Here is a 13,960-nt window from a genome sequence, read left to right on the forward strand (position 1 = left end):
TTCCATCTCCCCACTCTTCCCTGCCTGGCTGCCAGGAAAGCTAAATAGAAGGTAGCAGAGATGAAGCTCGATTTCACCGATTTAAAATAAGCAGGTTGCAAACACCAAATCTCTACTTACTTCATCCTGCTTCAAGGAGCCGTTTCCAAGGGTGACTTGAGCCAAATGAAGAGCTGACCATTGCTAAAACAGAAAGGTCATCTCTCTGCCCACCCACCCCCATTGCTCTTGGCTATCTGCTTCCCCTGCATGGCTCAGTACTGAGAGCTGCAGCTGCAGTCAGCCAGCTCAGGTCTTGGAAGAAAGAAGAAATTTTTCTGCTCTTGCCTGATTCTTCTACCAGGGCTGCAAGTTGAATCTGTTTCTGCCACAAAAAGACAAGCTCTGCAGCCACTGGCAGAGGGAAAACAAGGTAGCAAGACCTTAGCAGCTGCTGGTTGCCAATTTGACCAAGCAATGGTGGAGTTACACACTCAAGTTCTTAAATGGTGAAGGACTCCAGGCTGGCAGGATAAAGAAAATGCTGCTGCTTCTAGGAACAGGTAGAGCTGGCTGGCTGGGAAGGCTGCACGAGAAACAGAGTTTTATTTATTTATAATTAAACTTGGTCCCCTCGTTACTACTTATTCTAGATGAGCTTCCACTTCGGTGACTATCCTCTGACAGTGCCCTAATCACTCACATGCATCTGTGGCTAGTTTGTCATTGCTCATTAGGCACAAATTGTGCAGGCTGCTTGCACAGACACAGAAGTAATGAAGGGTAGGGAAAAAATTACGCAGAGAAGGCTGAAAAATGTATTTTGGAAAGAAGAAAACACGGTGCAAGAGAAAAGGGAACCTCCTCGGGAAAATGGGACCAATAAACTGAAGAAACAGAAAATGGAGCAAAAGATGAAAAATAAGACTAAAAGAGAAAGAAAGAAATGTGGGGGATGAAGGGGAGGAGAATACAACTGCCAAGCACAAACAATACTGGCATTCCCAAGCAATTCTCTTAACAACCAAATTCGCAAGTTATGCTGATTTACCCTCAGCACCCAAATCTTAATCTTTTCCAATCAAAGAAGCCAAACATAAAAGAAGTTTAAAGATAATTCTGAAAACTGTATTCATAGAAAAAAAAAAAAAAAGGAAGTTTTGCATGAAAGAATAAGATGGCCAAGATGAAATTATTCTGTGATAGCAATTTCGTAACTCTCATAGCAGAAGGATATGAATAGGTCAATATGCCTGCTTGGACATAAGGAAGGGAGGAAAATACTGCTGCTTACAGCTGCTACATATGGCTCTGGTAGGCATTACCAGATGGCTAGAACTGCTTCTCCCTTAACATTACGCAATGTTGCTGCAAAGAAGGAGATACCATGATTGTCAAATCCTGAATGGTGACCAAGTTCATTAAAAGACACTTAAAACAGAAATATTAACTAAGATAAAAATGTACAAATAAAAGCCTTACCTTTTACAAAATATCGCACACTATTTCCTGTGTTTCTTAATGAAAACAGGAAAAGCAAAACATTCAGGCAGTGTGACACATATGTATCTTTACTGACAACTACACTATTTCAGTATCTGGCTGCAACACAAAGAATCTAGATAAAATCCGAAGTGACTGCAACTACGCGTGCTATTTCGGGGTAGCTAAATAATGAAACAATCCTCATGTGTGTGTTATGTTTAACAGACTACCGTGGGTTAAAAGAATGAAAGAATTCCTTCTCCCACATTTCTACATTCAATTTCTCTGTTCTTCATTTGGTGGAGCGCGTTGCTTTTAATAAGCTTTTGCAATTTTCCTCCCACTTTTAAAGAAGCACCAGAAGCTATGAAGATGAATTTATTTGTACTCATTTGCATATTACTTACAGACCCCCATTAGCGTATATACCAGCCACTCATGAACTAATATTAATAAAGAAGCGCTCACAAACTACAAGCAAAACAATTAATAACTTTCCTAAAAAAGATCATGTTTCTATGTTCACATTTATAACATTAACATTCTCTAAAATTGATGATACTTCCTTGTCCCTATCCCTTCACCTAACTCTGCAGCACAGCCACAGAAACAGAGACTAAAGTTACCATGGCTTAATTTTAGGCAGGATCATGTCAGAATAGCTTTTTCTTCTCCAGAAACAGCAGTAAAGCTTCAGGTGATAACAGAAAGAGCTAACCTAACTGCCAGCTGTTGTCAGATGGGAGCAGTCCGCTCTTTCCTATATCCACATGAGGAAGTCCTAGATAGAAAGAAATTCTGCAGGGCTGTGTAGGTTCTTCTGCTTCAGGAGACAACCATGAGCACGAGAGTGCCGATTTGGGTTGATGCAAATAGACCTTCAGTTCAGGTAACACATGCTGGAAAACAAGCATCTAAACCAGATGGCATTGCCCATGGAAAAGATGTGCAATGCCACCTCCATTTGAATGGAACTGGTCACATAAAACACTAAAAAAATATAAAAATAAAAGTTTGGTGTTTGGCTTGTAAATACACACTCATAGACTTATTTTATTTGGACATACACAGTTTATGCTGGGATTCTCCCCTCCCTCTAGTACAGCATTCACTAACACAAAATGAGTATGACTTGACAAAAAAAGAAATCTTCCATCCAATGCCAATTCTGTCACTGCTTTCCATCACTTTTCACATTTGACAGCATCTTGGTAGGTCTGTTTCATGCTTTCCCTCCTGTTTGCACGGATCCTTCACACGCCCATTGAAAGTAAGATAATTTATGAAAATCCCTGGAGAAGCTAATTACGGAATTAACACACAATGGGAGAAAAAAAAAAAAAAGAAAAAAAAAAAGAGGCACCTAAAACAACTTCCTGATTTTCTTTTGAAAGCAGGTTACAACTGAAAATGAGAACGCTTTCTTTAAAAAGAAGCGAGATCAATGGAGCAAGGCTTCATCCCAAAGATGACGAAGCAGATCTTTTGCTGAGGCAGAGTTCCACCTACAAGCGACAGCCATCACGTAACACGAGTAACCCTGCACACTCCGCTGCAGACTTACATTTTTACATAACGAGGAGTCAGAGATGCTCAGCCAGAGCCTTCCACCCATCTGCTGCATGCAGATGCCAGAGATCTTGCGAATTAAGGTGATTTAACAGCTGGCAGCAGCTCAGTCCTGTTTGTCCAAAGCAAGCATCCAACAGCAACTGACCACTTCCTCGTCATGTACTTACAGATGCTTCTGGACTGAAGAGTGTCATAGTTTAGTCAATACCAGCTTCACAACTAGGGCTTTCAGAAGGCCTTCTATTTGCACATGCATTACATGTATAGCCAGCAGGCGTTAAGACAGATGCATTTACTAGCATTTGTAATGGCTAAAATATTTAAAAGCTTACAATAAAAAGCTTAAAAGGTTTACAACGTACCTAATCACATTGATTTCCATGCAAAAGGTTCTCAGAAACAGTAAATACAAGTTTGAGATTTATAAATACAAAAGTATCATCCATCCATCAGCAGCTATCTCATACTTTAGGTACACAGGTAAACTACTACGGACTGAGAAGTGGGAGTTAAAGTGCTTTATTATATTATACCCAGATTTAAAGAACTATGTTCTACAGTAATTTGTGCCTGTACCCTTACCTACCTCCTCAGTTCCTTTTCAGATGAGCAGATTTCAAATGAAATTATTAAAATAATTTAAAATAACAGAAAATTGTCATCTTTGTCATTTAGCAGCAGAAAACTCTACAATAAAGTATTCAGCATGAAACTGTACTTTCAAAAGTGAAACCCAGCAGCAGAAGCGTGCTGGAGAGAAGGCTGTTACACAGAGAAAAAAAAAATCCCATTTATCCCCTAGGAGCATGAACAAAAAGCAAAACAGGCAAAACACACCTGCTGAGCACTAGAAAATATTAAATGGACTACATGCTCTGTTCAAAACGAGCATTTTCTATGCGATGGTAGTAACAATTTTTTTTCAGTACAGATAATAACCAGAAATGCTGGTACCAAAGTTTTGTCAGGCCAGGCCACGCACTGCGTAAACACGCTGAAACCCTCACCTCAGGAACTTGAGTGCTTTGAGGCTGCTTTCTAGACCCCTGCTATATTTATGCACTTACAGGACTTGATAGAAGCTACCTGAAGATTCTCCCAAGCACACGCCAATAAGAAAAAAATTAGAAAACAAAAATAATTGTATAGTCCACAGAAACCTTTTCATACCGTGTCTCAACCCTGTAATTGCTTTCAAGATTGTAATAACTACAGATGTTCACAAGTCAAAGCGCACTGACATTTTTCTAGTTGAAATTCTTCTCACTTTTTCTTCTAAAGATTTTGTTTCTTCCACAATTATTTTTTCTCCTCCTAGCAAGGGAAGTCCATAGAACTTGGGTTTAATTTAGCAACTTGTATCAACATGTACCTACATCTTTTTTCTGTTTTCTTTTACAAGCTCTGCATTGCACTGGCATCCCAAATCCGAGTATTTTAACAGAAACAACTGTTTTCCAAGTGATTTAACCAGGTCCAGGTCTCAGAGCGTGAGAGCTTGCAGACCTCTCGTTTAACATCAAAAAATCCCTTAGAGACTTCACATTAGTAATCAGCCATCATAAGAAAAACTTAAAACCAACTGCAAATTTCGCTATTTTATTTTTCCACGAAACGCACATAAGCACGTATACAGCCGAATTCTGATACTCAATTACTCGGAGGGAAAAAAAATCCCAGAAAAGGATATTCAGAAAATTTGCAAAGGTGAAGATTCTTCATGCAGTTTTAAACTCTGCTAACATCACATAGTTTGATTTATTTATTTATTTTTTTAAGAAAAGAATGGAAATCCAGCAGAGCGAGGGCTCTGCCTTGTTCAACAAGTATTTGCCACAGCACACACTTCAAATATAAATTACACTGTTTTGTGAGTTTGCAACTAACTCATCTCTGTGGAACAGTAGGAAAATAATCAATCAAGGATTACAGAACTGGCAAGTGCGCATCACAGAACCAGCAGTCTGCCAAGCCATGAACCCTTTCCTTCTTCCTTAGCACTTACTAGAGAAAAAAAAAAATAACATTAATGCAACTTGCAGCAATGCACAGCGAAGCACAATGTGAGGCAGCTTCATCCACCTCTGCTCTGTGACTCCTGACCTCCCTGGCTGGTCATGACACCCCATCCTCCATCTCCCTTCAGTACTGCAGCACATTTGACCCTACAACGAGCAGGTCTAGTGAACTCACAGGAAGTTTTTCACTTTTTTTTTTGTATATGGGATTAATGCTCTATTCTGCGATGAGTGTCAGTGGCAGATGAGCACAGCTGGAAGTGTTTAAGGCTAGGCTTCATGGCCACCTACCATCAGAAGGGGGGGGCACACTCCTGGTCCCAGCCACCCCTTCCCTGCTGCCTCTTTTAGCAGCTCTCACGGCTTGCCCAAGTCACCTCCTGGCCACAGGCTGCAAGCACTGGCCCAAGGAAGGGTAAGGGACTACATCTGGGTTCCTCGATGCTTTCAAAGCATGCTGATGTCCCCTTCCCCTTTACACCACGCTCCCACCTTCCCAAGTCAACCACCATCTCCCTCCAGACTTGCCTCAAGCAGCCTCGGGAGCTCTGACATTGCCACCACCCTCTGCTTTTGGTACCTCCTCCCTTGCAGGGAGGAGCAAGGAAACACTTCTATGACCTCAGGGCATCCTAAAATCCTAGGAAGGAATCACAAAGTTGCACAAGAGGAACTGCAGCCTGTGTTACATCAGGCTGGGCATGGCAGCCTGAGGGCTCCACTCAGCTTCTTCTGACTTCAGAGGACGCTCCTGCTGCTTCCAACAGCATCCGTGCAACAGGCTTCAGCATTTCTCCCGACTGCAGGGATGCTCTGGAAGTCAAATCCGTACCTCACACTGCCTCTGGAAAGCAGCACAGGACAGTGTGAATGCTGAACTGTAAAATACCAAGGCTGCACTCACCTACACATCAGCATCGATGACAATATTACCCGGTTTTTAAAGCAACTAGCAAACTTTTTTTAAACATTGTCCTCTTTATTCCCTTAAACTAAACTTCTGACAAGTCACCAGTACCCTCTTCCATAATTTTAATGCCCCATTGATTTTCTGAGCACAACGGTACACAGTGAAATAAATGCTGTTGAAGGAGCAAACTTCTGTGAAATCTGAGAGAGATGAAGTGTGTGCTTACCACGTAAACTGAGTCAACACAAGTTTAGGTCAAAGATGACATTTACCACAGATGCTTCAGAAAGTTAAGATCAGTTACTGTTGCATTTTCAGAAGAAAACATGTAGAAGGAAAAAAAAAATATGCTTCAACTATTTACAGTTTGTTTTACCAGATTCCCGAGAAGCCACAATGATGCTATTAAGGAAAAGCCTGCAATGATGAAAAAGTGCATGGTTTACAAGGGGACTGGAAACAATTGGGGGAAAAGAAAAAAAAAAAAAAAAAGGAGAAAAAACATTTGTAAAAACTGCAAGAGAAGCACTGGCAATGAATGCAACAAGTCAGAAAAATATGTAAAACTGAAAGGCAAGCAGAAGGAGACAGCAGAGCCCTGGCCCTAGAAGGGCAAACAGGATACCAATACCCAAAAATGCCAGACAGGCAAAAGTTGTCGTACATAAGAACAACTGAATTGCCAATAATAAAAACAAAACCACAACATCTGCAACTGTTCAATAAATGCAAAACAAAAACAGCTGAGTGAAAAAATGGGAAATTGGAATCGCATCCCGCTGCCACAATACAAATGCTTTCTAATATCACAGGTACTCTCAAACTCCTTTAAAGTACAGGATGTTAAGGCCAGCCGTGTCACCCCAAAGATGTGAATGCTGTTTTCCATCTGAGCCTGAGGAAACTCCAGTGGTCTACACAAAAGACAACATGGGTTGCTATTCTAAATGGTTATTGAGAAAAAGCAAAGATTAGTGATGCTAGATATCACGGCTTCCCAGGAAAACTAACTCAGCACTTTCAGCTCATAAGGAAGTAGTACAGAGTTAATGCCCTAAGTATATCATTCAGTATTGTCTGATATTTTAATTAAGATATCAGAACATTAAGAAAGTTAACGTGGTCTATCTTGGATGTATCACAAACTAGACAAGCCTCATTCTTATGATTGGTTTGGTAACTTACACGTGCTGTCATTATCCATGCTGGCCAAAAGAAGCCTCTTCAATAGCTCCTGTTATAAAGCTGCAGCACAGTGTCTATATAGCAATACTGCAAGAGCACTAAGCATCCCATAGAGCTTATATTTTGACCCCGTCCTGTTTCATGTTGCTCTACAACCTAGGAACAAACACCACGTAGAGGCAAGTTTTCATGGCGAGCAAAAAAAGGGTGACAATTATTTCTGATACAATGCAGACTGTATCTCCTGGGGAGCTCGGGACAAGCCATGATAAGGTTTTTTAAATACCAACAAAGGTAAGGTCACGTATAAAATGAGGACCCAGCCAGGAAACTAGCCGGAAAGCATTAAAGAGACTTAGAGATAGACAATCAACTGGGCACAAGCGTCCAAGGTGATGCAGTTTCCAACAAGACCACTACAAGGGGCTGCACATACGGAGAATACCGAGTAAGAAAGTGAAAGTTATCATAGAATGGGCTGGGTCAGAAGGACCCTTAAGTACCACCTAGCTCCAAACCCTCTATGTTACCCACCAGACCAGGTTGCCCAAAGCCCCATCCAGCTTGGCCTTGAGCACCTCCAGGGATGGGGCATCCACAGCTTCTGTGGGCAGCCTGTGCCAGGGCCTCACCAGCTTCTGAGGGAAGAATTTCTTCCTTTATGTATAATATACATCTACCTTTTTTTTTTTTTTTTTTTTTTTTAAACTTTAAAGCCACTACCCCTTATCCTATCACTACCCTCCCTAACAGAGCCCCTCCCCAGCTTTTCTGTAGGCCCACTTCAAGTACTGGAAGGCTGCAATGAGGTCTCCCCAGATCCTTCTCTTTTCCAGGCTAAACAACCCCAACTCCCCTCAGCCTGTCCCCATAGCAGAGCTGCTCCAGCCCTCCGAGCATCCTCATGGCCCTCCTCTGGACTCTCTCCAATGCATCCACGTCTCCAATACATCCACTGCCCATGTCACCAACAAACAGTGCTGATCCCAGTACTGACCCCAGAGGAGCACCACTCAGTACTGGTCTCCACCTGGACACCGAGCCACTGACCACAACTCCTAAAGAGCTGGGCGACCACCCAGCCACTTCCTTACCCAGTGAGAGGTCCATCCATCAGATCCATGGCTCTCCAGTCTAGAGATAATGATACAATGAGGGACAGCACCAAATGCTCTGTACAAGTCCAGACAGATGATGTCAGTTGCTCTTCCCCTATCCACCAATGCTCTAACACCATTTTGGTAGGCCACCAGATTTGTCAGGCAGGATCTGCCCTTAGTGAAGCCATGCTGGCTGCCACCAGTCACCTTCTTATTTTCCATGTGCCTTGGCATAGTTTCCAGGAGGATCTGCTCCAGGACCTTGCTGGGCACAGAGGTGAGACTGGCCTACTGTTCCCCAGCTCTCCCTTTAGTCCCTTTTTAAAATGGGGGTTATGTTTGCCCTCTTCCAGTCAGTAGAACTTCACCAGACCACCCTGACTTCTCACACACGATGGACAGTGGCTTAGCAACTACATCCGCCCATCCCCTCAGGACCCACAGATGTATCTCAATGGGTCCCATAGACCTGTGCACCGCCAGGTTCCTTAGAGGTCTCTAACCTGATCTTCTCCTGCAGTGTGAGGTTCTCCATCCTCCCAGCTGCTTTAGTAGCAGTCACACAGGGCCAGTTGCAGCAGTAAAGTTGCAGCTTGTTCTCGAGCCTGCTACTATATTGCTCTCAGAATAATGCCATAAAAACATGCAAAGAATACAAAAAACATGTCTCAACAAGATACTCAGAAGATTCAGTATGACTGCAGACCACAGCTCTAGTGTAGGGATCTGATAATCATCTGCATATTATAGATCTGTATGTATTTATTTGGATAGATATCTCTCAAGACCTAATGATCTGAAACAAATTAAATTCATTTTAGAGGTAGGTTTAAGTCTTTAACAGAATAATTAAGTTTCGGGTAAACTTGCCCAGCCATACAGTAGTATCTGTTACTGCAAGATTTTCTTTTTTACTGTAAAAGTAGTATCCTGGCTATAAAAATAATTATTTCATAAAAAAACTTCCATGCCTGCATTAGAAGGCAGGTTAAATTTAGACTTGCTTTCCCCTCTGGCCTCACAGCCTATGAAGCTAAGCATGACACATGGAACAAGATTCAACTTCCGATATCAAACATGCTAACTTCTCTGAGTCGTCACGGTTCCATCCTCCTTTTTCAAATAAAGCAATAAATAACAACTGAATGAGATCACAAATGTAAGCTTAGTTTCTGGAGAGACCCTGACCAAGCTCCAGAGTCACTTCTGAAGTCTAAAAAGAAGATTTTTCTAACCAGAGTAAGCCAAAAAAAAAAAAAAAAATCAACTCCTACAGCCAAGACTTTCCTAATTACCAGTCACTTCCACCTCTCTCAAACCCACCCAACACAGCCTCATAGCACTGGAGAACAGGCTCAGAGTGCTCCACACGTCAGGAGAAGCACAGCCCTCAACAGCTGAAATACCTTTGGCAGGTCAGGCAGTATCAGCTCACACACAAGGAATATTTTGCAAAGAAGAAGAAGGAAGGATAAAAACAAAGTCTGTTTCCTGAATATTCCCCCACAATTCCTTTGTTTCAAAGGGAAACATCCAACCATATCATCACCTACCACCGAACCATCAAGAAGGCGTCAGAAGAACTGTTTAGAAGATCTTCTGAACTGAAGGAAGGTGGTGAGGACTATTAAGACCATTTAGTCCAAGTGCAAACAGGGCAAGCAGCATTCCCATGCCAGTGCTACGCCAAACAGACGGAAGCAGAGCTTGCATTGCAGCCATCACTGGGCGACCTGAGCAGTGGGAGGAGGAAACAAACCAGCAGGGACTGCCCAGCCCAGTGCCATGCCCCACGCTGGGGTGCTCCATGTGTGCACCCCGGCTCCTGCAGGAGAGCTACCACACTGCAGAGCAGCCAATGCCATCTGCGCCTAGGCGTGCCCAGTTCAAAAGTTTGCATTTAGCCTCCCAAAAGGCGCCCAAACTCAGCTGAAAGCATCAGGGCTTGGATAATGCCTCCTTTCCCTTCTTCCTTTGTTAGTCACCCTCGCTGTTTACCACTTGTGCCTTTCAGCTCGGTCCCATCTGGCTTCACTTTCCAGCCACTGGATCTCGTCAAGTATATCCTAAATAAAGCGCTGCATCCCAGTAACAGCGCTGCCAAAAGCCACTTCTCACTATTTCTAACAATGTGAACGTTTTTCTCCAAGCCTTTCACCATAAGGCATTATTAAAGTCGGTTTTTAAACTCTTCCCCCATTTCCCAGTGTTCAACAATCACTTTTAAAGACTCAAAACTTCAAGGCAACACTTCACTGTTAGCATTACCCCATGCTCAGCCAAAAATCATCTCCTTGCTCCGGATCAGTAAACCACCTTTAAAAAAAATAATCAAGGAATATACTGCACATTTTTAGTCACAGAATTATACTGAGCTTCTGCAAAACTGCTCATATTTATATCCCACCAGTCAATATATTTCTGGATACAGTCCCATGCCTGCGTTCCTTATCTTCAGCACATAAGAATACGGCTGCATAAAGGTGGACTTTGCTTTACTAGCGCACCTTCATGTGAGTGGGAGATGGTTTTGTACACTTGTTCTGTCCTCATTGCTTAATACCTATCCACCTTGTTCATCTGCAAGTTTTATTAACGGCAACTTTGTAATTACTTCCAAATCATTCACAAAAGCGCCTCAAGTCTAGTAGGTTCGCTCCTGCAAGGCTTTCAGGAACAACTCCCTCCAGCCACTGCTTCGGAGACCTAACAGTTGCCCAGCTAACTTTATCATATGCTGTAAGACCACACAGTGCTCATACGACACAAAGTGGCTGTTGGCTATTGCACTTCATGTCTAAGATGATGTTTGTATGCTCTACAGCAGTAGTTTACCAAACTGAACTTCGATAGGAAAGAATACCCTCGGAAACAAGTTTCCATTAATAAATTAGGCTGGCTTTCAAGTGGGTAGAAGACCCACAAACTTGGTCCAAAAAAAAAAAAAAAAAAAAAACAGAAAACACACCATAAAAACCAGTCGCATAATCAGCTTCCTTAAGCGTTCACATTTTCAGAACAGTTTTTACCTCTTCTTACCAAAAATTACCTGGGTCACTTGTTTATGCTGAGCCTTTCATAAATAAACAAATACATAAATCTTTCAGCGCCTTAGTACTTAAGTAATGTTTCACAATTTCTAAGACCATCTTTCCTACAACATCCACACGGACAGCATTCAAAAATACCTCATGATCAAATACAAAGCCGGAGAGCCCACATAAAAACCAACCACCTCCCTCCCCCAAAAAGCCCCTTAAACTTTGAAAGTAGCTCAAATTAGTCAAACAAAAAGACAGTCAGAAACAAAACTAATTTTAAAAAGCACAGAAAGATATCTGAAAAAGATGCATGACACCGAGATAACACTAGCACAAAACATGGGAAACTGGGAAAGATTATGACAGCCCTATAAAAAGCATCACTTTTCTGTGTGTACAAACGTAAGAACCGATTATATGCTCCAACGTCACCACTTACATAAGGACATGGTGCTATTTTCTTAAAAGGTGGAAGTCACCGAGCATGAAGGCCGCTGACCTTCAGAAGAGCCACTGACCACAGGGTCTGTGGCAGCACAGCCCCCCACGGGACAGGATCCTCATGCTTTTAAAGATGCTCCAGAAACACTCTTCTCACAGCCACCAACACCAAAAACATCCTTCTCTGTGAAAGCTGATTTGCATAAAGGAATTTTAAGGACTGAGGGAACACCCACTAAGATCCACGCAAACACTGCCCTTATATACAGCCAGAGAGCACCTGACTGTATCGACTGGTCCAATACTCAACACTTCCAGGTAAATCCAACTACAAAACCTCAAGTCGCGGTGTTTACTGCAAATTGACACATTTGGGTTGGTGTTATGGTACAACGTTATATTAATTTCCTTCCTCACCCTTCATAAACACATTCCTTTGGTGCACAAAGCTGAGTAAGTAACAAACTCTACCAGGTCACCCAGCTAGCGAAACGCCTCCGTTTAACCTGAGACGCGTTCACCCGCTATGAGGCAATTACTCAAAAGTTCACCTAATGAATACTAATACACAGCGTATAAAATGCTATGGTTGACTAAGAGAGTGCAGATGCTTTTTATTCCATTTTACAGTTTTTGTCTTTCCCTCTGCCCGGGATATTTCCTTTGAGGCAGAGCCTTCAGTTTGGGTTGCTACTGCGAACTTCTGTCACTTCTGAAGAACATCAGACACTGGAAATGAGAGTGCCTCGCCAGTAACTCTGAAGAAACACGCGGTGCCTGTCTGTGCATATCGCTTAAAAATAATAACCAGAACGTATTTGGGGTGCACGCTTTGCTCTTTAACCTCCAGAACATGTGTCTCTGTTTTAAAGCCGTAGGAAAGCGCGGCTCGGAGCGGGTAGGATACACAGCCGCATACAGCGGCCTACAGCACCTCCTCAGTCCTCAGCAAAGCCCGAAGTGTCCTCAAGACGCTGTTTTAAGGAAAACGCGTGCCACCTGCCCAGCACACCCCGGCGCCTGGCGCACGCTCCCCCCTCTCCCCCAGGCGGGCGCTGCGCACCCCAACACCCCCGCAGCCCCACACGGGAGCACACAGCGAGCCCCCCCCGCCGTGCCTGCCCCCACTCCCCCCCTGCAGGCCGGACACACGGCCGGACAGACCCACAGCCGCCCCACAGCGCCGGGGCCGGCAGGAGGCGGCCTCCTCCCCCCTCCCGGGGCTGGGGGGGGGGCGGCGGGGCACCGCCCGGGGGCACCTCCCGCCCCGCTCGCTGCCAGCCCCGCCTCGCCTCGCTGCCCCCGTGCCCTGCCGTGTCCTGCCCTGCTTTGCCGTGCCCTGCCCTGCCGTGCCCTGCCCTGCCCCGCCGCCCCGTGCGGCCTCGCCCCGGCGCCGCGCTCGGCCCGACCTCGGGGTGCAGGATGGGCACGCAGCCCGCCTCCTTCTCGTACTCCTCCAGCGGCGCCGCCATCTTGGAGCGAGCCCGCCGCCCGCTGCATGCCGGGTGCTGCGCACGCCGCCGCCGCGCCGCCCCGCCCGCCCCCGCCGCCGGCTGAGGGCAGCGCAGGGAGGGGAGGGGGGGGGCGCTGATGGTAACGGGCTCTAACGGGCGCTAACGGGCACCAACGGGCACCAACGAGCTCTAACGGGTGCTAACGGGCACCAGCCTGCTCTAACGGGCACCAACGGGTGCTAACGGGCAGTGGGCGGTATCCGTGCCTCGATGCCCTTTGGGAGCTCGTTGGTGCTTGGGGATGCCGCTCTCGGCGTGTGGTTTCTGAGAAATTTCAGCTGGATTAATTAACTCGTTATTATTTGGAACTGAAGCAAAATGAGGACTCCTCTGTGTGTGTTATGTTGGTTTATTTCCCCGCTAGCGCTTGCCCGGTTCTCTGGAAGTTACCTACATGCCTGCTAGTAGCAAAGAGAGCAAGAGAGGTTTCCAACATTTCCACTATCAGCTCAAAAATAAAAAATAAATTTAAAAATATATATGTAAACCATCACCATGCTCAGAAAGTCGACAAAGGATCCATTCCAAGCACTGGTGCCTAACTGAACCGATGATTTCTTACATCCTGCCACGCGCGCTACCCAAACGGCCAACCCGCGTGCTGAGGATTTAGGGGTCGGATTAGATTCTGGGGAGGAAAACAGGTTTTGTCATGTTTTGTTTGCATTTGCTGTTCTTACCAGCCGTGTAACACGCACACAGGCAAGATGAGCAA

General features: G+C 44.5%; 1 protein-coding gene across 2 annotated transcripts in view; it reads right to left on the reverse strand.

The window, feature by feature from the left end:
* ZDHHC17 (zDHHC palmitoyltransferase 17) overlaps nucleotides 1-13,224 on the reverse strand; it is a 73,657-nt gene extending 60,433 nt beyond the window's left edge. For both annotated transcript variants that reach the window (XR_014319417.1, XM_082784211.1), the window contains exon 1: nucleotides 13,141-13,224. Coding sequence is in view for 1 of the 2 variants with exons in the window: in XM_082784211.1 (XP_082640337.1) it covers nucleotides 13,141-13,203 (63 nt within the window). In the remaining variant the exon portion in view is untranslated. The remainder of the gene's footprint in view (nucleotides 1-13,140) is intronic.
* Nucleotides 13,225-13,960: the final 736 nt, after the last annotated feature.

The sequence above is a fragment of the Aythya marila genome (assembly GCF_965140915.1).
Source record: "Aythya marila genome assembly, chromosome: 1".
Classification (NCBI taxonomy): Eukaryota; Metazoa; Chordata; class Aves; order Anseriformes; family Anatidae; genus Aythya; species Aythya marila.